At 38.9% G+C, this 22,988-nt stretch overlaps 4 protein-coding genes and 1 pseudogene across 5 annotated transcripts in view; 3 read left to right on the plus strand and 2 right to left on the minus strand.

Annotated features, from left to right (window-relative positions):
- The first annotated feature begins 578 nt into the window (after positions 1-578).
- Positions 579-14,016, plus strand: LOC146475790 (transmembrane protein 168-like). The gene is made up of 2 exons (XM_085115487.1): positions 579-609; positions 10,091-14,016. Exon 2 carries the CDS (start codon positions 10,266-10,268, stop codon positions 12,309-12,311), a length of 2,046 nt encoding a protein of 681 aa, XP_084971613.1. The 5' UTR covers positions 579-609; positions 10,091-10,265; the 3' UTR covers positions 12,312-14,016.
- LOC146475791 (transmembrane protein 168-like) lies at positions 603-3,981 on the plus strand (annotated as a pseudogene).
- Positions 5,581-10,091, minus strand: LOC146475792 (S-adenosylmethionine sensor upstream of mTORC1-like). The gene is made up of 4 exons (XM_085115488.1): positions 9,864-10,091; positions 9,446-9,722; positions 8,298-8,412; positions 5,581-7,858 (listed from the first exon to the last, which is right to left on the minus strand). The coding sequence occupies exons 1-4, from the start codon at positions 9,952-9,954 to the stop codon at positions 7,094-7,096; spliced, it is 1,248 nt and encodes a 415-aa protein (XP_084971614.1). The 5' UTR covers positions 9,955-10,091; the 3' UTR covers positions 5,581-7,093.
- Positions 13,445-16,202, minus strand: LOC146475793 (queuosine 5'-phosphate N-glycosylase/hydrolase-like). The gene is made up of 2 exons (XM_085115489.1): positions 15,824-16,202; positions 13,445-14,962 (listed from the first exon to the last, which is right to left on the minus strand). Exons 1-2 carry the CDS (start codon positions 16,163-16,165, stop codon positions 14,249-14,251), a joined length of 1,056 nt encoding a protein of 351 aa, XP_084971615.1. The 5' UTR covers positions 16,166-16,202; the 3' UTR covers positions 13,445-14,248.
- Positions 16,203-16,690: 488 nt separating this feature from the next.
- Positions 16,691-22,988, plus strand: part of LOC146475794 (uncharacterized) — a 48,860-nt gene continuing 42,562 nt past the window's right edge. Inside the window, exons 1-6 of one of the 2 annotated variants that reach the window (XM_085115502.1) lie at positions 16,691-16,963; positions 17,078-17,203; positions 17,958-18,456; positions 19,400-19,709; positions 20,595-21,548; positions 22,697-22,836. In XM_085115502.1, coding sequence (XP_084971628.1) covers positions 16,869-16,963; positions 17,078-17,203; positions 17,958-18,456; positions 19,400-19,709; positions 20,595-21,548; positions 22,697-22,836 — 2,124 coding nt within the window. In that variant the 5' untranslated portion in view covers positions 16,691-16,868. The remainder of the gene's footprint in view (positions 16,964-17,077; positions 17,204-17,957; positions 18,457-19,399; positions 19,710-20,594; positions 21,549-22,696; positions 22,837-22,988) is intronic. The other variant, XM_085115501.1, reaches the window with a different exon arrangement.

The raw sequence follows: 22,988 nt of genomic DNA on the forward strand, positions 1-22,988 counted from the left end.
GCTTGGCTAGATTGCCACTGAAATTCTAGATCGCTTCTGCTTCGCCATTAACGTTTTCAGCCCTCCTCCCCTGAAGTACTCATTTGCTGTCCTCTGGCACCACTCTACTCTCCCCTCTGGGGCTTGTTTTGTCCAGTGATTGACAGCAAGCAAGCGCATATATAGCTGATGCACATTTCTCCAGCGCTTCCTTGTCAGCGCAGTGGTCATCTAAAACCTTTCTGTGGTCACCATTTGCTTTTAATATGAAAACAACGACATTGCATACAAGCTTAATTCAATTGCAGGTAAGTCGATAATTTTTAAAGGAACATAGTCTGATGGACCAACACGGGAGATTTTCCCACAATTTATAAATTAATACAACATAAATTAATAACACAGTAAGACTTACTGCATTTACCTTCTCTTAATTGTTTCCTCAGTCTGTCATGCAATCCTTTCACGATATCTGCGAGTTTTTGTTGTCGATCACTATCCACCATCTTGAACAGTGAGCCAGTGTTATGTAGCGTGCGCAGACTGCTAATGGAGAAACAAAGATGACGGATACTCTGGAGGGTGAATAACGTGTCTACGCAAATGTAAAATTGAGTTCTGAGCTACAACGTACCTTTTATTACTCTTAATTTACCACCAAGTTGACGTGGAATTGGAACTAACAAACTAACAGAAACAACTTGAAATTGAAAGCTGAAACAACCTGTTTTCATCGAGTGTGACTTTATATTTTTTTCAAATCAATCAGTATGCTGCCCAAAGTTTCAAGCAAGGTTGCTCAGTATTCTTCCGCCCTTTGCTCAGTTTGCTTTCTCCTCTTCTTCGCTGGGGCAGCAAATGGTATCAGAGAACGCTGGCTTCATCATACAACAGACGGGAGCATTCAAATCCTGGCGATTGTATTTTTAATCGTTGTTTTGATTTCCTTCGCGACTCACATGTATGGCTACAAAGAGTTTGGAAAAGTAGTCAGCCATGTTTGGATGGGCGTGCTTTATAGCGTATTGTCTTTCACAGAGATTGCGTTCGATCATCCGATAGATTCTTTCCATGACTTAGATGCTACTGACATTCTAATCATGGCGAGCACGGGCATTCATTGTTTCAGAGCTCTGATCGTAAGAATGTGCGGCACACGTACTTATAAATCCATTTTTGTCACAGCAGAAGAGTTCTTTTTTCTGCTGGGATTCTTATTTGGGACCACAGGAACTATGCACTTTGGCAGTATGCTAACGATAATTCTTGCAGTCACAACACACTTGATCGCATTCCACATGAAATCAAGCGTTGTGCTTTTAAGTGCAGTTGTCCTTTGTTTGTTTGGAAGTATGTACTTCTTTCCTGCAAGTGACGTAAATTACAATCCGTGCATCTTATCAGCATTCCTGGTTCACCTTTCCTTTGAATCAGTGATAGACATTTATTTTTCGCGGCTGTCCCTGTTAGAGACATGGAAAAAGTTTATCTTGCAGCAAATATGCATTCATAGATTGCAAATACTTGCAGTCTTGGTTTTGGAAGCACTGTTCTTTGGATTCTGCACACAGCTTGTCAAAGAACCCGATTTACCAGTCTACAGACTTCCAATATTTGTGCTTTCGTCCATTGCATGGATTTGGTTCCATTTTATGTATATTATAACATGTTGGGGATTTGTTGGAAAACTTGAGGAATGTTCTAATCTTTTGAACTCTAGAGAGGAGTTTAGTGACAATGTTATGTCCAAGATAATGGCATCAAAAGGAATCAGACATTTCTGCTTGGCATCTCAGATTGTGACATTTTATACATTGGTGTCAACAGTTCTTTTAATAGCATCAGCATGACAGGAAACTAATCCAGTATTCATTGGCATGCTGTTAATTGTCCTTCCTATTGAGTTACTCATATGCGACATCCTCACAAAGCTTGGCAGGTCTGTGGGAGGAACAGCTATTGGGTATGCTGTGGTTGCGCCTGCTCATAAGTACAGTCCAACTGGGGGCATCATTGTTCTGGCTGAAAATGCCTTCCAAGCTGTCAACACGAAAGTAATGGAACTGATTATCATTGTGTCCAAATTTTTCTCAAGTCATATGATTGATAATTTTGGTACAGATTTTTCAATTAGCGGTATTTCAGCTGATTTTATTGAAAAGAAGATTAATTTATTTTTTGAGCAGCGCGTTCTAAAAACCAACTTGCACTACGACACATACATTCTGTACTACAGCGGACATGTGACAGACAATGGTGATTGGGTTCTTACAGAAAACAAAACACTTTCATTTGAAAGCATCTTGAAATGGTGGAGAAACAAGAATTTATCAACAGGAGCAAGACTTATTTTATTCCTAGACACTGCTCATTCTGACAAATGGATAAGTGATATCTGGGAAGTTGAAAACGATTTTATTGCAATCCAAACTGGAAAACTAACAGCTACATATGATCCAGAACAGGGAAATGTGTTTCCTTTAGGAGAGCTGACAAAACTTTGGGATGACTTCAATACCACTGATGCTTCTAAACCAGACAATTATTGGGACAAAAACAGCATGAAAGTCAAGCCAGTTTATGGTGTTTCTAGAGAATGGTGTTGTTTTAAATTCCATGAGCCAACGGTGGCAGACATTGCCCTGCACGTGGAGCAGAATTTTCCGAGGTTCATCAAACCGATCACAAAGATTTTTACCCATTTGCCTTGTAACACAAATGTTCTGAGTGTGTTTGATTGGTTCACACGTGGCTGTCATCGAATGAAGATGCGCTGGTTTCCTTCTGCTGTGTATGATACTGGTCATGGATTTAAACTTGTTCGTTGACATTTACAGTACAATCCCATTCAATCCCATTGTGGGGTCACAGTGCTGATAAAGGGCTATACCTGAAACATTTGTCTTCTGAGACACTTTGACAGTTATCTTCACTTTTGTTTTAATTTTTCATGTTTTAAACTGAAAATTATTATCTCATACACTGACTCAAATGCTCTCAAGTTACACCCTTGAAAAAAAAAAAAAAAACTTGGGGTTTTGATTTTTTGACGCCAGAGCCCGGTTGTTTGAAAGCCAATTAAATTAACTGAAGTTTTCATCTTGCTCATCAAAATGCTTTTAAAAGCTAATTTTGAGCTAGTGGTAAAGAAAAGTTTGAGTCAAAACTGAGGAACAAAAATCATTTGAAAAAATCTTTTTTACTTACCGGTAGTACATGTAGATTAACTGGAATCAACGTTCATGTTAACCCAGGATTAGCTAAAGCGGACTTTGAACAACTCCACCCTGGTCTAGAATGGGGTATCAATGTTCAAGTCTTTTCCTAGAACAGGGTGTAATGTTGTCAACATAAAGAAGCTTCAAAAGAGCCACTGGAATTTAACACTCATAAAGAACTAATAGAGAAGCAAAATCAATTGCAGTATTTTAGATGTATGGGTGTATCAATAATATTGAAGAAGGCAATAACTTTCCAACATGGGTTTTTGAAATTTACTACATTTCAATGGGTTATCAGGAAAATTGCATATTTCTACAAAGTGATGATATATTTTGAATACAAAACCCGTGCAAAACAGGCTCCAAATTTGGAGGCCTTGGCAGCACATACTCACCCGACCCAAAACCCACTTGAGTACTGCCCTTGATCCCTTTTTGGTTGAGCTACAATAAAGTGTTTAATAATATTAGACACAAGGGAAGATTTTGAAACTGTTGGCGTGACTTCTTTAAGTTTTAAACCATTTCAATACTGGCCTTCCATAGCCAAATACTTTTGAAGGGATTCTTGCGAAAGAGATGTATGTCAAAAAGTGAAAAAAATGTTCTAGACTTGCCTAGTTTTAGCATGCATTGTGGATTTTGCCAATTAAATGTGGATCCATATTTCATTACCTTAAACTACCACTATACCAAAGCAGATGCAAAATTGCAAGTCATGACACATTTCTTACATAACTTTTTAAAACAAACAGAAACAGTATATTTAATCTTAAATTGTATCACTAATAGCTAAATATAGTAAAAACCCGCATATAAGAACCTGGATTTTTCAATTTAGCCTTAACAGGTTGTTATATAAATGGTACTTAAAGCAAATTTAGGCTACCAAGGTTCTTAAAATAGGTTCTTATATTTTCATATGAATTTTTTCCCAGAGGTTTCGTATAGCAAGGCCCTGGAAGAGGCGGGTTTGAAAACACTCTTTCAATTCCATAGACATGAGGAATTATGTAGCAGTCTGTTTAAACAAATAGTAGAGAGTGACCAGCATAAACTAGCTAGCCTGCTGCCCACGCACAATGGCAGTGGGAGATATTGTTTTAGGACTAGGCATATGTTTTCAATCCCGAATGTGAAAACAAAGAGGTTTAGAGACACTTTCATACTGCACTCTGCAATTAAACAACAATTGTAAATAGGAAATTAATACTAGCGTAGTTAGGATTTTTATAGTTTGAAATCTTAAACATGCTGTATGTAACACAAGTAATTCAGCTTATAGCAGCAAGTTGTGGTTTTTTAATAAATGATTTAATTTTATTTAAATATATTATAAATATCATCTCATAGAAGAGTACTATACTTGCAAATACTTCAGGAATTATTTGAATGGTAAACACAATAGACATACAACACCGTACTATAGCTTGAAAGAAAAAAATATTATGTCAAGTTACTTTTAAATATAATCAGATGATCTTAATTCAGCAGTTTCTACCTATACACTTTTACAGCAACTCCACTGATAAGAACCTAACTTAAAATTTCAGCCTTAATAGGTTATGGGAGAGCTTCTTGTTATCAGTTGTTCATAGCTTCAGAGTATTGTATTAATTTTGTTTCTGTTCTAGAAACCACTGGTTACGATTTCATGTAAATTACAGTTTGAAGGAACTGTCACGTACAGGTCTTTGAATAAATTTACCAGTGTTTTTGCTACAATTTGTAATGATTTAACAGGGGGGAGGGTTACTCCCTGTTATGGGCTAAACAGGGAGGTTCTACCTGAAGAGGGTGCCTTTTTTCCAGGTGGAGCCAGAAGGTAGTCCCAGAGTCCTATGGGTGCCCGACTTACACCTCTTACTAAAAATAGCATGGAAGACTGCTTCATTTGCATACATTTCCTGCAAGGACTGCAACAGCGAGTGCAAGGTTATTTAAGGATGTTTCAACATATTTACAAAGATGTTGCTACTTTGATCCTGTCATGTTGATCAAATTAAACATTTTCGTTCCTGGTTGGGTTAACTGTGTAATAAACATGTTTCGGCTTTTCTTCTTACCTTAAGAGCCCTGTGTATAATTCTTTCCCTCAAATTGAACTGTCCACGGTTCCACATCTTGATCGGTCGAAAAAGAGAAGTACAACGTATCAAGGACAAAAATCCAATCTACAGTCTCTTTCATCATCTCACTCGGATGTAATCCATATTCTTTCCACGTTTTCAAACTATATTTCTTCGACTTTAAGCATTCAAAAAGCACTTTAGACGCCTCTTCTACGCCTTGCTCGCAGATAGAAACATCCTGGCTTTTAGATGATATAAGCTTGGCCAATTCTCACGGATTTAGAGGCTCACATCTGGAATCCGGCATCTTGACTTTGTGTCCTCGTGTGTGAAAGACGCCTATAGGGAGGGGTGGGAGAGTAGCAAAGAAGCAAACTTGCAGAGAAGTTGCATTTTTGAGCATCAGGAGTGAAATAAAGATTGAAAAAAGGGATTTCAAATTGCTTTTTAAACTTCTTATATTAAAAAACTATTATATTAATATTTTATTATTAAAGAATATGGCTTTTTACTCCAATGGAGCAGTTTCTGTACTCATTTTTTTTTTTTTAAGTTTCAGTTGTCATTCATAAAAATTTTTCAAAGCAGCACAACTTCTGACAATTTTGGAAAATCACAACTAAGTGGATCATGGAATTTACAAAACGTTTCTATAGGATAGATAGGTGGGGTGAGTAAGTAATGAGTTGTTTCAGCTTGGCTAAAAATAGTATTTTCTCCCATTTGGGACCCTCATTTATATATATGGGCTTATTTGTATACCCTCAAATTTTTATTAATATATGGGCTCCTGCCAGCTGAAATTCTAGATTGCATTTTGTCAGAGGATGAGAAAAGAATATAGAGAAACATCTTACACTTCAAATCAGTACTGTGACCACTGTGACCGCAGCCCTCGTAATTTTGCTTCCCAGACTGCAAAAGCAATGTTCATGGTCAACATTGAGAGTCCTGGCAAATGCGTATGTGAAGCGGACGAACTCAAAAATGTAGTAAACGTTTAAATCATTTTTTAAAATTATAATATTTTGTTGTGAGTGTAACTTCAATATTTCCTGGAGGCAAATTTGCTGCAGTTTCAATTCATCACGTGCATCTACAAAGTTCAAGTCACTGAAAATGTTGCACACAACATTAACACTGTGTGTCCGAGAAATAAGTCTCCATTCACATGTATCCATTTTCCAATCGTTCAGAACAGAGATGTCTATACGGTGGGCCTACCGCCCAGCAAGAATATGATTGAAAACGCTGATAACGCAGATTCTCAAAACAAGCCAAAAGTGAGCATTTTTGAAAACAGAGGATTGTCGCTTCTTTGTGGAGAGCTCGTTAAAGGGACTAATGTGTGCTGGGGCACATGTGCAGTAGAGTCCGGTTGAGACTAATTTGCAGAAAACTCGTCGCGGGATTTTTGCTTTTCTACCATTGCAAAAGCTTTCAAAATAGTGCAACAAACAGCTTCTGTTCTAAAGAATGTTTGTAAATGAAAAAGTTCAGCTAACTTTCCAAATATGAACGCGATTCCAACAGATAGAAACAGCTTCCTGAACTCTCCGACGATATTTGAAAAAGTTGGGCCAGCGATTTCAAAGTGCCTCTCATCAACGCGCGCATGCGCCTGGGGTAACATAGTCCCTTTAATAATTAAAGACCGAAAACAGAGGATTCAGAAAACTATGACGTACTAAACAACATCCGAAAAAGTGTTCAAAAGTAGTGTTTCAATCGTTCAAAATTGCTTCTGCGTGGACAGCAAAGGTGAATAAAAACGTAGTGGTGTAGGCTCGATTTGAAAACCCTCTGTAAAACTATTTACAGCTATAAATCAGTAAGTTCACTTAACCATTCCGCTATTCCACAGTCGTCCTCCTCGCTGCGCAAATTTACAATCAATTCACCATCTTCATCCTCTTCCTCCTGGAAATCCTGTGGAATGTACATCATTTCGGCACTGCCGTTGCCATGGTTATAAGAGTGGCAGGGAGCCACTTTACGAAATGCCATGCAGTGTAGATGAGTATGCTTCAGATACTTCCATCTCACAAATCCTAAAGACTCGATACCAGTCTTCCAGGATTTTATCATGGCCGAGTTTTTGTTTTGATGGCTTGAGTCTGGTGTGACGATTAAGAGAATGCCGTTTGTGCAAAGAAGACGATGCGCTTTGCGGCAACATTCCCATCTTTGAACAGCAGAAGGAAAATATGACAAAAGGAGAGAAAATACAATGATGTGGAAGATTCCTGATGGAAGAATTTGGACCTCTTTTCCTTGTTTTAGAAACTCCTCTAAGCGCACTTTGTTCATAGTACCTGCAGTTGAAGAATTTTCTGGACCTAAATTAGCTGTTGTTGACGGACGTTTTTCACTTTGCATTAAAGTTAAATTGCTTGCCTCTAGTAAAAGCTTTTCCTTTGTAAGGCTTGCAGCATGCTTTTCGTCAGATGCTGAGTCTTTCACTGGAGAGGATTTCTTGAAAAAAATTGCTTTATTTGCTTCTTTACAACCCATACAGCAACAGTCTTGTCTTGAGCTCAGTAGATCTTGTATTTGCAGGTTAAGAAAGTCACATTTGTATACTGTCTGTGGAGAAAAATTAAACACTAATTTATACATGTATTAACTGTAAAATAGTTAACTGATTCACCTTTGCTTTGCTTTGCTTTGCTTTGCTTTGCTTCGCTTCGCTTCGCTTCGCTTTGCTTTGCTTTGCTTTGTTTTGCTTAGCTTTGCTTTGCTTAGCTTTGCTTTGCTTAGCTTTGCTTTGCTTTGCTTTGCTTTGCCAGTTTACCAAGTTTGAGGTTCTTACTAATTTTAATGTGATCCTTCTGGCAATGGGGTATATTTCTTCATATGATGCAATTTGACCAATGTGTAGACTAGGGCCCAGTCCCATAATGAACTTTGGAATGGGCAATGCCCATTTACTTTCAGGTATTTACAAACTCTGAGTGGCTGGTCATCTTCACTGAGTTTTCAACTCACTGTTTGCTTACATAGAATAGTTACAACATGAACTTACTGAATCTGCTGGCTGCAAATCTATAGCGACTGAGTAAACATCCTCAAATGCGGCAAATGGATTGAAACAACTGCCAACATCAAGAAGTAGTAGCTTTTCATTTGTTAGTGGAAATCTGGGGAAATATTACAAAATGCTTTACCACCAGAACTGTTCCTCAGTAAATTCACCTAATAAAAGATATTCCTTGTGAGTATGAGGTGGAGGGGGGGGGGAGGGGAAGGAGGGGAGAGGGGGTTAGGGGGTAAGGGTTCTCTTTTAATGGGGGGAGGGATGGCCTCTGAACACCCCACTTCCTGAGATTGTCACTAGAAAGTGACACAGGCATACTCGGAAAAAAGAAATCACTTCCTGTACCCTGTATCCAGTTCCCACCCCACTCGAGTATGTTTTGGGTATGTTCCATCTAGCCTTCAAATTTGCACTTCATTTCAGAAGGGTTTTGCATTCAAAATGATATCCATCCCAAAACCCTGATTGACCTGTTTCAAAAAGTTATCACTTTGTATGCTTGACTGACACGTCTGATATACCACAGTTGAAAAAGCTTATACGCATTCGCAATTTTATACCCATCCTAGAAACGGCTTGAATGTGAATACCATGTTCTAAATCGGGGTGGCAATTGTACCCATATAGGTTTTGTGAGGAGCAACCTACCTCCCCTCCCCCCTGCCCCCTGGGAGTGGCCAGCTTGGTCCCTGTTTCTGACCAAACTTTATGATAGTGAAGGGGGGGGGGGGGGGGCATACTAAACTACCACATTGTTGCTATGGAAAGTTCCTAATCATCATATCGTGGAAACCCTAATGTCTGCAGTGAAGTTGTTTGGATCAAGGTTTTCAAGATTTTCAAGTCGCAACCATATTGGGAAAGTCACATGATCAGAACAGAAAAAGACCTAAGACAGAAACGGCGTACACATATGGACAGATAGTTTATGATCGCCAAAGTGCAAAATGTGATGTATTGATTTTTTGATAATTGAATTTTAATAGAACTTATGACATCATAAGCCCATAATTTTTATCTATTTTCTTCAGTGGCCTAAAACATACCCTTTCTGGGGAGGGGAGAGGAAAGCATAATTATGCACTTTAAATAGGGGAGTATCCCCCTCCCACTCACCCCCAAGGCCAACAACTTACTCTATATCTGTGCCAGTATCCTCCGTGACAAAGCAACAGCAGCATTCTCTCACATCCGTGGAAAACTGCCGTCGTCGCTTCTGCTTCGCCATTAACGTTTTCAGTCCCCCTTCCCTGAAGAACTCATTTGCTGTCCTCTGGCACCACTCTACTCTCCCCTCTGGGGCTTGTTTTGTCCAGTGATTGACAGCAAGCAAGCGCATGGCTGACGCATATTTCTCCAGGGCTTCCTTGTCAGTGCAGTGGCTCTCCCAAACTTTTCTGTGGTCGCCATTTGCTTTATGAAAACAGTGACATTGCATGAAAACTTAATTCGGCAACTCAAGAATTTTTAAAGAAACACAGTCTGATGGACCAATATAGGACATTTTCCCACAATTTACAACAACACAAATTGATAACACAGTACTTTATTTACCTTCTCTTAATTTTTTTCTCAGTCTGCCGTGTAATCCTTTCACAATATCCGCGAGTTTTTGTTGTTCACCATCCACCATTTCGTCCGCCATCTTGAAAAGTGAGCCACTGTTATTGTACAGCAGTCATCGTTATTTGAAGCGTGCGCAGACTGCTCGGAGAAACAAAGATGGCGGATGCTTTGCCGAGTGAATAACGTGTCTATGCAAATGTATAATTGAGTCTGAGCTACCTTTTGTTACTCTTATTTACCACAACAGAAAAGAAGATTTTACGCATTTAAGCAGATTTTAACCAAGTTGGCGTGGATTTAGGCCTAACAAACTATCAGAAACAACTTGAAACTGAAAGCTGAAGCAATCTGCAGTTTTCATCGGGTGTGACTTAAAATTTGTCAATTAGTATGCTGCCCAAAGTTTCAAGCAAGGTTGCTCAGTATTCTTCCGCCCTTTGCTTTCTCCTCTTCTTCGCTGGAGCGGCAAATGGTATCAGAGAACGCTGGCTTCATCATACAACAGACGGGAGCATTCACTTCCTCGCGATTATAGTTTCAATCGCTGTTTTGATTTCGTTAGCGACTTACATGTATGGCTACAAAGAGTTTGGAAAAGGATTCAGCCATTTTTGGATGGGCGTGCTTTATAGCGTATTGTCCTTCACAGAGATTGCGTTCGATCATCCAATAGATTCTTTACATGACTTAGACGCGACTGACATTCTAATCATGGCGAGCACGGGCATTCATTGTTTCAGAGCTTTGATCGTAAGATTATGCGGCACACCTGCTTATAAATCCGTTTTTGTTACAACAGAAGAGTTCTTATTTCTGCTGGGATTCTTATCCGGGACCACAGGAACTATGCACTTTGGCAGCACGCTAACGATAATTCTTGCAGTCACAACACACTTGATCGCATTCCACATGAAATCAAGCATTGTGCTTTTAAGTGCAGTTGTCCTTTGTTTGTTTGGAAGTGTGTACTTCTTTCCTGCAAGTGACGTCAATTACAACCCGTTCATCTTATCAGCATTCCTCGTCCACCTTTCCTTTGAATCAGTGATCGATATTTATTTCTCACGCCTGTCCCTGTTAGAGACATGGAAAAAGTTTATCTTCCAGCGAATTTGCATTCATAGATTACAAGTACTTACAGTCTTGGTTTTGGAAGCAATGTTCTATGGATTCTGCACACAGCTTGTCAAAGAACCTGATTTACCGGTCTACAGACTTCCAATGTTTGTGCTTTTGTCCATCCCGTGGATTTGGTTCCATTTTATGTTTATCATAACATGTTGGGGATTTGTTGGAAAACTTGAGGAATGCTCTAATGTTTTGAACTCTAGAGGAGAGTTTAGCAACAACGTTATGTCTGAGATAATGGCGTCAAAAGGAATCAGACACTTCTGCTTGGTGTCTCAGATTGTAACACTTTATACATTGGTGTCAACAGTTCTTTTAATAGCATCAGCATGGCAGGACACTAATCCAGTCTTCATTGGCATGCTGTTAATTGTCCTTCCTATTGAGTTACTCATATGCGATATCCTCACGAAGCTTGGTAAGTCTGTGGGAGGAACAGCTATTGGGTATGCTGTGGTTGCACCTGCCCATAAGTACAGTCCAACCGGGAGCGTCATTGTTCTTGCTGAAAACGCCTTCCAAGCTGTCAACACGAAAGCAATGGAACTGATAAACATTGTGTCCAGATTTTTCTCAAGTCATATGATTCATAATTTTGGTACAGATTTTTCAAGTAGTGGTATTTCAGCTGATTATATTGAAAAGAAGATTAATTTATTTTTTGAGCAGCGGGTTCTTCCCAACTTGCACTACGACACATACATTCTGTACTACAGCGGACATGTGACAGACAATGGTGATTGGGCACTTACAGAAAACAAAACACTTTCATTTGAAAGCATCTTGAAATGGTGGAGAAACAAGAATTCATCAACAGGAGCGAGACTTATTTTATTCCTAGACACTGCTCATTCTGACAAATGGGTAAATGATATCTGGAAAGTTGAAAACGATTTTATTGCAATCCAAACTGGAAAACTGACAGCTACATATGATCCAGAGCAGGGAAATATGTTTCCATTAGGAGAGCTGACAAAACTTTGGGATGACTTCAATACCACTGACGTTTCTAAACCAGACAATTATTGGGACAAAAACAGCATGAAAGTCAAGCCAGTTTATGGTGTTTCTAGAGAATGGTGTTGTTTTAAATTCCATGAGCCAACGGTAGCTGACATTGCCCTGCACGTGGAGCAGAATTTTCCGAGGTTCATCAAACCGATCACAAAGATTTTTACCCATTTGCCTTGTAACACAAATGTTCTGAGTATGTTTGATTGGTTCACACGTGGCTGTCGTCGAATAAAGATGCGCTGGTTTCCTTCTGCTGTGTACGATACTGGTCATGGATTTAAACTTGTTCGTTGACCTTTGCAGTGCAATCCCATTGTGGGGTCACAATACTGATGAAGGGCTATGCCTAAAACATTTGTGTCCCAAGACTGTATGACACTTATCTTCACTTTTGTTTTCATTTTTTTATGCTTTAAACTGAGTACATGTACATGTATCTTATATATGTACACTGACTAAACCTCCACTCTTGAAATAAATTAAAGTTAAATTGTTGAAAATACAATCTAAGAATAAATTTAGTTGGAAAACATGGAAATAATATTTCTGTGTTAGACAAAACAGAATTTGATTCTCGCCTATTTCTCATTTCAAATTTGCAGGGCGCCACCATGTTGGATTTCATGACGTAATACGGTGGCTCAATTGTTTCACACAAAAGAACTTCTGCTTGCTGACAAAAGCGGCAACCGTTTGACGTCATGAAATCCAAAATGGCGGCACCCAGGAAATTTAAAATCGAAAATAGGCGATAATCATATCAAATTTTTAACACACTTGAATGTCACTTCTACTTGTTTAACTAAAATTCAGAATTTAGACACTTCTTCCGACAATTTACTGTCAATTTGTCGCTGGAGTGGAGGTTCCCTTTAAAAGAAAAAGGAAAGAAAGGAATTGGGGTTGTGATGTTGTAACTCCAGGGCCCAGTTGTTTGAAAGTCAATTAATGCTAATCTCCAATTAAAAATTAACCAGGGCTTTCATCTTGGTCATTAAAAATGTTTTTAAAAGCTAACTTTAAGCTATTGGTAAAGAAAAGTCTAAGCCAAAACTGAGAGACAAAAATCTTTTGGAAGAATCCTTATTACTTAGTACATGTAATTAAACTCAAATCACTGGCTTTAAACAACTCTGCCTGCCCCTAAACCCTTCTCCGTTGAGCTGCAATTAAGCCTTACCATTTCAATATTAGATGGAGGAAAGAAGTTGAAACTGTTGGCCTAACTTCTTGAAGTTTTGAATCATTTCAGTCTTGGCCGTCCATAACCAAAAAGTTTTGAAGGGATTCTTGGAAAAGGGACGTGTATCACTTTTGGCCAAAATATTTGAAAAATGCTCCAGACTTGCCCAGTTTTAGCATTCATTGTGGATTTTGTTATTTAAATGTGGATCCATACAAAAGCAGAAGTTGCAAGTCATGGCACATTTCTTACATAACTTTTTAAAACAAACAGAAACAGTATATTTAATCTTTAATAGACCCTTATGACTTAGTGGTCATGTTGAGTCTCGGGGGAATAAAAAGCTTTGTTTTCGCACGGCAAGCCTCGTCTAGGTGTAATTTCAGTGTAAGGCTTACCGTGCAAAAACAAGCTTTTTATTCTCCTGGGACTAAACATGGCTGCCAAGTGATAAAGGTCTATTATATTAGAGCACAGAATAAAACTGCTCATTGCTATGTACTGATTAGGAAAAACAATAAGAAAATAATATTGTCATGGAGTTTGGGAAACTTATGTAAATTATATATCACTGACCATTCTGGAAAAAAAAGTATTAATTTTATTATAGCTAAATGTGAGTAAAGATACAAATAATCATATCACATACAGCAAAAGGCTACGAATTATGATATCAACTACACAGAGCTGTAAATGGTGATAATTTTCTATTGTAAAAAAACTGCTGCCTTTTTCGTTGTCAATGTTAGCATTAATGTGTGTACAGTGTATATTGTAACTTGTTTGTACACCAATAAAGTCTTAAAAAGGTTATAATGCATTGTTTTTAAGTTGATTGACAGCTATCATTCTCTGGGCAAAAATCATTAAAAATTTGCCTATTAAAGTGAAAGGTATTGATTAGTATTGAAAAAATCACTTGATTTAGTTTGTATTTGATGTTCCATTGGGTCTTTTTACCTTTTTAACTTGCAATAATGGTTGCTTTGTAGGTGAACATTGTTAGTAGTGTCTTAATACTCATTGGTGATGTTTTGTCGAGATGTTGTCAGTAGAATATGGTTCTTGTTTTGTGACAAGGTAACTCTGTTATCCCTTCCAACTTTTCCTTCGCAAAATCCCACAAATAAAAATCAATAATCACAGAATTCAGAACTGAATTGAACTCCTCCTGAGATAAAGAACTGAAATGTGAATCTGTTTTTGATTTGTTAATCAATGCCTGGTAAATCAACTCCACCGCCCAGATGGAATTCCCCCTAATTTCCAGCTCCAGTCGATCACCAGCAGGGATCACATCTCCTCTTTTTAACTTCTCCATTAACTTGTCAGTATATTTTAAGATGCCGAGATGTAAGAGAGATTGTGGTACTTTGTAATCAGCAAACATGGTGATGTAAGGGATGTCGGTGAAACATCCCCACCCTTGCCCCTCAAAGCATGCCCAGATATCAGAAATCAGAATTTGCGCCCGCTTGTAAAAGGAAACTCTGGTACCATCAAACTCTGATTCATCTTGGAAACAACTGAAGGTACTTGTGATCAATCCAAGAAGCTTCTTAGCGCTGTGGTCACACTGTGATATAAAATTTGTAAATGAGTTGTTGTAGTTGTTTACCAGTATTTTGCCAACTTCATTCAGAGTTTTTGCTCTTTCATCAAGCAGAGGCATTTCAGTTGGCGTTTCTGATCTGAAGATGTGTTGCAAATCCTTGGTGGTGATGTCAGCATAGTAAGATGGCTTGGTAAATGGGATTCCTTCCTGAAAACAGCAAAAGAGGATTGGATTATCTATCATCTAAATTAAAGGGGTGCACTGAATAAGGCCCTGAGTGATTTTTGATGTAACATCAAATTCTCCCTTTTGTTTCACAAGCAAATACAAGGGAATTTGGAAATAGAAACAAGCAATTTATCAGGAGTCACTTCGAACTTTTTTCAAGGCACCCCTTCAATTTATCATTATTTTGTGTTGCAACATGTTTTGGCAGCAATGCTTCAGTCGTATACTTGCTTAGGTGCTTAGTGCCTTTAAATATTTCGTTTGTGCCAAAATTTAGTTACGTTAAGCAGATCGTCTTCATGTCAATTTCGCTTGTTGTTGTTTTCCATCTATCCAAACTGTCAGGTACACTCATATTGTCCTTTCGTATTGTTGTTTCATTGCCTTTCGCTCGCATTATTCTTGTTATTGATCGTTAGCTTCAGTGTAGGTAATTGTTTCGGTTCTGGAAACCACTGGTTATGATTTCATGTAAACTACAGTTTGTCATGTACGTTTGAATAAATTTACCAGTGTGCATGTTTGCTACAGGGGGGGGGGGGGGGGGGCAGGGAGGTTGTTCCTGAAGAGGGTACCTTCTGGAGACAGAAGGTATTCCCAGAGTCCTATGGGAGCCTGACTTACATCTCCCGTTAAAAATAGCATGGAAGACTGGTTCATTTGCACAAATTTCCTACCAGGACTGTAACAGTGCCAGGTTATTTAAGGATGTTTAAACATATTTACAAAGACGTTGCTACTCATATTCTGTCATGTTGATCAAATAAATTATTGAAAACCATTTTCGTTCCTGATTGGGTGACTGTGTAATATATAAACATGTTTAGTATTTCGTCTTACCTTAAGAGCCCTGTTTATCGAAGCACACAGAGCCCAGTAGCCCGTATAATTCTTTCCCTCAAATCGAACTGTCCATGGTTCCACATTGTGATCGGTCCAAAAAGAGAAGTTCAGCGTATCAAGGACAAAAATCCAATCAACAGTATCTTTCGTCATCTCACTCGGGTGTAATCCATGTTCTTTCCACGTTTTCAAACTATATTTCTTCGACTTTAAGCATTCAAATAGCACTTTAGACGCCTCTTCTACGCCTTGTTCGCAGATAGAAACATCCTGGCTTTTAGATGATATAAGCTTGGCCGATTCTCGTGGATTTAGAGGCTCACATCTGGAATCCGGCATCTTGTCTTCGTGTCCACGTGTGCGAGAGATGCATGTAGGGAGGGGTGGGAGAGTAGCAAAGAAGCAAACTCAAAGAGAGTTGTGTTTTTGACCATCATGAGTGAAATAAAGATTGAAAGACGGAAAACAAATTGCTTTTTACAACTAATTTCTTACTATATTAAAAAATAATTAAATTGTTCAAACATTTTAATTATTAAAAAATCATTTGAAAATACCGTATTTTTCTCCAATGGAGCTGTTTGTTATGGTGGAGTTTCTGTACTCATTGTTTTTGAAGGTTTCAGTCGTTATTCATAAAATTTTCAAAGCCCCACAACTTCTGACAATTTTAGAAAATCACAATAAAGTGAAATTTACAAACGTTTCTTTTTAGGATGGGTGGGGTGAGTAAGTAACCAGTTGTTTGAACTTGGCTAAAAATAGTCATGACCAGTCATGTACATTCCAAAAAATTCCCCTAATGTTTTTCGATTTCTAGTTGTCATTTCCGTTTCGTTTTTTGTCTTTTTCTCTGCACTGTGCATTGTAAGTTTGTTTTAAGGCCGCGCGAAAATTCGCGGAGATTGGTACGTGAGAAATTTTAAAAAAATGTCACATATGAAGATTGCACATATCCGGTTGGCAGGCAGAGCGCATCGTGTTTCAATCGTTTCGCAGACACCATCGAGAACAGACTGTTTAATCCATTACTTGCGTAATAATGCCTTTCAACGTTGACAACTTTTTAGAAGTGAAAGATTGTATATTTGTCAAAGGTTTACGAACCAACTCGAGCATCAAAATCTCGAATTTGAGGTAGTGTAATCACTAAATGCGACGAATTTGTTTGAAAAGCATCATGTCAATTCAATTCATGTTTGTGAGGTTTTTTGTGATATTGCGCTCTATTTTGATTTTGTCTGTTTACAGGAACTACTTTCAAGAAAGAGTAGGAGAGTGCTCTGTGCAGACGATTGTTCATTCGAAAGATAAAAAATGGATTTTCGTCGCTCTAAAGTTCAAATCTACTGCAGTCGCCGAAGATGTGATAGGAAGGTATTGGCTATTGGCCAGCTTGTTATACGAAGTCTATTGTAGTCGCCAAAACATCTTTCCTTTTCTTTAAATTGTACACTGGATGTAAATCAATTGTTTACGCGATCATAAATGACTTAATCTAACTTTTAAAAGGCTAAAATAAAGCTTGTTTTAAGGGGACGTACGTCACTTCTTTCATTTAAAGGTGCTGAACGAAGCATGTTTTACGTCAATTTCCGCTTGAAATGTATTTAATTATGTGTGTTTTATTTTTTATAGTTAACCAATTATTGATTTCGTAGGCCAAAATTTGGAAATACTCATCAAATGTAGGCCAACGTAAAATGAACTTCGGTAACTTAATTTATGTAGTTAATTTATTTAAAGCTTCCACGTGCAGTGCAACGTACTTGCCTGTTTCTCCGTGCCGAAACGGAGCCAATATCCCTTTGTATCTTCCAGTCAAACAGATTCGAAGATCAAAAGAACAAAGATCAGTGGGCTAGTCAATTCCTTTTAACCTTCCCCCTCCCCTCTAAACATACAAATTGTATGATGAACACTTGTTGCATATAAATCTCATTTTACTGTACAGGGTGAGCTGTTGGGCAAGTTTTTTTTTTTTTTTTGGGGGGGGGGGAGGTTGGAAGGTGCAACCCGGGTGGGGAGGGGGAGTACTTTTTCTAGCACTTGTCACGACTTGTTGCGTAGCCTGTCATTCTTACGCACTTACATTCCTTTAATTCACTAAATCAATCGCATTTCATTCAAGATTTAATGGGAAGCACATCCTTGGACATCGAGTTACCTTGAGTTATTGGAGAGTTCCAAGGAACAAATTGCAATCTGGACGGCTTCTTGATGAAAACCATGGTAAACTGCATAGCAGAAATTTAAGGTGGGAAAATGGGAACCACCCAAAAGACAAAACTGGGGTGGATGCTAGAAATGAAATGGAGTATTCAAGAGATAGGAGTTCACAGAATAGGAATCCTACACCAAGAGATGTCGCGCATTACAATGGAAAAGAAAATTTCAGTGATGACGCGGACATTGTGAGAGATTATCAGGATCATGACTTTGCTGGAAGATATGATACAAGTGAAAATTTTAACTACGAGGAGCCAGAAACTGAGGAATATTGGTGGGAACATTGGGATAGTGACGGAGCTGAAGGAGGATACCTTGGAGAAAACAGGAGTGATTGGGATTCTGATTACAATGGTGGCAGTGACAATCTCTCTGAAAGGGAATATTATGACAGAGAAGAGGTTTGTATTGGAGAGCATACTCAATCTGTTTGGCCTGGTAGAAAAGGGGTGGAATTGACGATTTGGCTTTGGAATCCAAATTTATCTAAATTTGCTCTAATTTGACATATATGGACTGGTTACTTTGGTTCTGTATTTATGTTGTTATTTTAAGGGCTTGAATAGGCCATTTCCGAGATGCTGTGAACCTTATTATGAAAGCGAGACTATAAAAGTGCAAAGCTTTTCATATGAAAATATTATTAGTTTTCATTTATAAATCATTACTTTCATAATGAGGTTAAAAGCAACTCAAAAATATCCTTTTCCTAAAAACTGAATCAACTGAAGTGATGCTTGAATTGAGCTCTTTTCTTCCCTGTTGAAAGCTTAACAAAAGTTCTAAAGTGATAACAAGTCTGTAGGTCAAAGAAGAGCATTTTTGGGACTTTAATAGGGACTGTGGCCCATTTCAAAGTTTTTTGCCTTGAAAAGGCTGTCAATCTATGAACTTTTTGTCTTTCTTTGGAAAAGTTTTGTATCTGGGAGGTGTGGGTGGGGGTGTTAGGTATATAATTACTTGTGTGGTTTTCTTCTAAGAGCATTCAGTTTGAACTTAGAGCAGTTTTTATTCAGTGTTGTAAAACCAAATGCAAAGGACAGAACTACTCTGACCAATCACAACAGACATGAATAACATAAAAACCAAACAGGACTGGAACGAAATTAATGTAACCAGCACGAAGCCCGGGAAAATGCATGCGAGCAGGTTACAGTTTGTTTTGGTTTTGCTTCTCGTTGGTTGGGAATGTGTCACAAGTTGTACCAACCCATCACAAAATGTAATTACTGTAAAGAAAAACAAAAGCAAATACTACTTGAAATACAAATTACTTTTGGCATTCAATTGAAAACTGCAGCGGCAACTTGACCATAAATTCTGCATTTGCACTATTTACTCTAGGAACTCTCCTATCGCCATGAGGATGACCTTTGGCCCGACGGTGAAGTTGACAATGACCATGCCTTCACTGATCAAACTGATGCAAGAGATTTTGAGACCAGTTACCCCGAACTTAATATGAGTAGGGACTTCTACCATGAACCATATCAGGACAGCTTGAGAGAGGAGCATGTCCATGGCCAGTACAATTACTCCAAGAGACCTTCTCAAGAAAGAGGCTACAGAACAGAAGATACATGTCAAAGAACAAGGGACTGGCATACTGAAAAAGAATATGACAACATTCAAGGCCATCAGGGCAGAAGTCAGGGTATGTTTGCAGATGTATAAAATCACTTTATTTAAGTGTCAATGTTTTTAATGCAGAGCACTAATTCGAATTTAGAAGTATTGGTTTTTGAGGAGAGGAGAAAACCAGAGTACCCGGTGAAAAACCTCTCAGAGCAAGGATGAGAACCAACAACAAACTCAACCCCGAGTCAAGTTGAGTCCAGGAATCAAACCCGGGTCACATTGGTGGGAGGCAAGTGCTCTCACCACTGCGCCATCCCTACTCCTCCTAGATTGTTTAAAGTAGTGCCCTCCACTGTATAGCATCCATAGACAAGATCTATGCATAAACTCCATTTAAATTTCACCTGGTTGAACCTGAAATTTTAACTGAGTGGAAATCTCCCCACAGTTCAAGACTGATGATGATACTTATATAACTTAGCCAGGTCATGACTTTCTTGTTTAGAACGTGAAGCAGCTACAGCTCATACATGTATGTTTCCTTTGGTAATAATCAAATATATTTTATATTTCCCACCCCACCCCACCCCCCCTCCCAGCTCTTCTCCCTTGAAGCTCCTGGGGAGTCTGCCTATGTTATGTGTCCACCTATAGGAGCCTTAAAATGCATTGTATGTCTGTGGCTGAGACCTTGACTGAGTGGTGAACCACAGAAGACACATCTGCCTGCATGAAGGGTATCCCCATAGCAGGGATATAAGATACACCTGTGTTCTCATTACAGAGAGAGACTGTAGGGTAAAGTTTCTTGTCTGTTAAGGAAGTAACAAAATGATAGAGACGCAGCTTAAACCACCAAGCTGGAGATGGAGGGTTTGATGCACTGAGCACTGTGTTCACGACTGCAACTCTAGTCCTCCAAATTTGACTTAACACAAAGTTTTGTTTTGTTTGTCTGTAGGGGACATTGCAAGCAGGTTTTCATCATTTGATCAAACCGACCATATTCCACGATGGGAAGTTGTTGCTCCTAGCAACCCAACTAGAAGGAGGCTGTCTGATCCAGATGTCCTACATACAGACACACCCAATCATTTTTCACGCGGACAAGACTTAGCAGATCAAAGATCATGTACCAAGGGTAGAGATTTAACCGGAAGGAAAGCTGGGAGTTTGTCTAATGAAAGACCCAGATCGGATGAGTGGTTGAGAACTAATCACAAAAGTTTTCCAGATGAGAGACAAGGTCGCCGTAGTACTTCGCCATTGAATCTGTGGTCTAAGCCCTTTGGCCATCAAGGGTCTCCTCTCCTGAGTAAGGGTCGGAGCCGTTCTCCTGAAGCTTTTGACAACAGAACAACATTGGGTCGAACACACAGTGACAATTCTGTGGGTTCTTTCCGTGGTCGTCGCAGCATCTCACCATTGAGAGGTAAACATTCCTCTGTTATCAGGAGCAAAAGGAGTTCATCAAGTGAACGAAGCTCTGATTATACACGTCACGATACGCCTCCACACGGTGAAAGGCAAAGTCGCTCTTGTAATGTGCCGAGCTCAGTGACAAGGCAAAGCAACAGCCGCAGCTATGCCACAAGAGGAAGATACAATGGGAAAATACAACATGACAAGGGAATTCAACGCACAAGCAGCAAAAAACACTGTGATCTTCGCCGTTCTTTGATGTTGCACCAGCAGAGGAAACATTTGTCGTCACTTTCAAGGAGCAGAGTTAAAGAGGAAGGAAAGAGACATTCTTCGTTGGAAAAAGAAAAGAAAACCACTTCAGATGAACATGATAAATCATCCAGTTCGCATAGCTCATCAGAGTCTGGTTCGCCCCCTAAAGGTGTGAACAGAAAGCGACCCCATATTGATGACAAGAAGGCCAGAGAAGACGCTGAGACAGTTAAAAAAAGTGAGCTTACATCTGGTCCATAAACGTTTGTGGTATCCTTAGTTCCAAATGGTATTAACGTTTTTTCAGAAATTCAAGTGTGGCACAGAAAAACGAGCTTCATCTTTCTGTCTCGAATGGGCACAAGTTCAGAACTTTTAAAGATGACCAGTTTAATTTTTGAAAATATTGCAAGACAGAGCAACACAGAAAAATACTGCTCGACAACTTTTATTTAAATGGTCGCACTTTAGGATTTGATCCACGGCCTGAACAGTTAAAACCATCTTGTACAGCATAATAAACAGCACCACAGGAAATAACTGCTCAGTAGCTTTCTTTGAATAGTCACACTTTAGGATTTCATCCACGACTCAAAAGTTAGAACTTCTTGTACAGCATAATAAACAGCACCACAGGAAAGTACTGCTCAGTAGCTTTCATTTGAATAGTCACACTTTAGGATTTCATCCACGACTCAAAAGTTAGAACCACCTTGTGCAGCATAATAAACAGCACCACGGGAAAGTACCGCTATATATTTTTCATTTGATTAGTTACCCTGTACTGGATAATAAACAGCACTACTGGAAACTTGCGTTTAAATTGTGAAACTAGGCTTTCATCAACTAGACTAATAGTATTACTGATGGTATCTTGAATTAATGGCCAAGAAAGCGAGCTTCTTCACTCACATAGCTCTCCCTCTGATCTATTGCATTCGGCACTACAACAGCTCAAATTTCTTTAGTTCGATTGTGTTGGCAGACTTCCCACTATTTTCAAAGACACTCTACTGGAAAGTTACAACATTGTGAAACAGAGCGGTTTTTGATTGAGTGTCAGAAAACCAAAACCAATGCAATTACTCCAACCAATCACAACAGACACAAATAGCACAATGAAGCAATCAGAACTCGAAGCAAACACATGAAGCCGGCGTCAAGCGCGGGAAAACGCTTGTGAAAAAGTCACGATTGGTTTTGGTTTTGCTTCTCATTGGTTGAGAAAAATTGCGCGAGCTTTGTCAACCAATCAAAGACCGAAGTTAAACTTAACCAAAGCATACGCGAAATTACTTTCGGCACACAATTGAAAACCGCGCTTTGTATTAGCAGTAAGTGAAGTGTTGTAAATATATAAAAAAAAAATGGATGTGTTCTTCACAGGAAAGCAGGCTGGCCATAGTACTTTGAGCCATTCTGATACTACAAGCGGGAAAAGTGAAAGTACAAGAAACAAAAGTGTTAAGAAAACAAGTGAGAGTAAGAGACATTCTCCTCAGGACCAGAAAAGAAGTACGCGAGAGGTAGGCAGGTTTTGCAGAGAAAACTGATTTTACTGACTAGCGACGCAAGCACAGGCATAAGAGCCTTATGTCAAGTGAAAATGAACGCGACGCACGGACAAGCGCAAGCACAAGAAAAGGAAAAGTTGATCCTTGTGCTTGCGCTTGTTCTT

This window comes from Pavona decussata, unplaced genomic scaffold (genome assembly GCF_977016875.1).
Source record: "Pavona decussata unplaced genomic scaffold, jaPavDecu1.1 SCAFFOLD_83, whole genome shotgun sequence".
Taxonomy (NCBI): Eukaryota; Metazoa; Cnidaria; class Anthozoa; order Scleractinia; family Agariciidae; genus Pavona; species Pavona decussata.

Coding starts and splice junctions, on each gene's coding strand:
- LOC146475793 (XM_085115489.1), bottom strand. CDS start 16,165: ATGCCGGATTCCAGATGTGAGCCTCTAAATCCACGAGAATCGGCCAAG. Junction 14,963..15,823: donor CGATAAACAGGGCTCTTAAG/GTAAGACGAAAT, acceptor TGCTGTTTTCAG/GAAGGAATCCCATTTACCAA.
- LOC146475790 (XM_085115487.1), top strand. CDS start 10,266: ATGCTGCCCAAAGTTTCAAGCAAGGTTGCTCAGTATTCTTCCGCCCTT.
- LOC146475792 (XM_085115488.1), bottom strand. CDS start 9,954: ATGGCGGACGAAATGGTGGATGGTGAACAACAAAAACTCGCGGATATT. Junction 9,723..9,863: donor GAGAAAAAAATTAAGAGAAG/GTAAATAAAGTA, acceptor GTTTTCATAAAG/CAAATGGCGACCACAGAAAA. Junction 7,859..8,297: donor ATTTGCAGCCAGCAGATTCA/GTAAGTTCATGT, acceptor TTTTCTCCACAG/ACAGTATACAAATGTGACTT.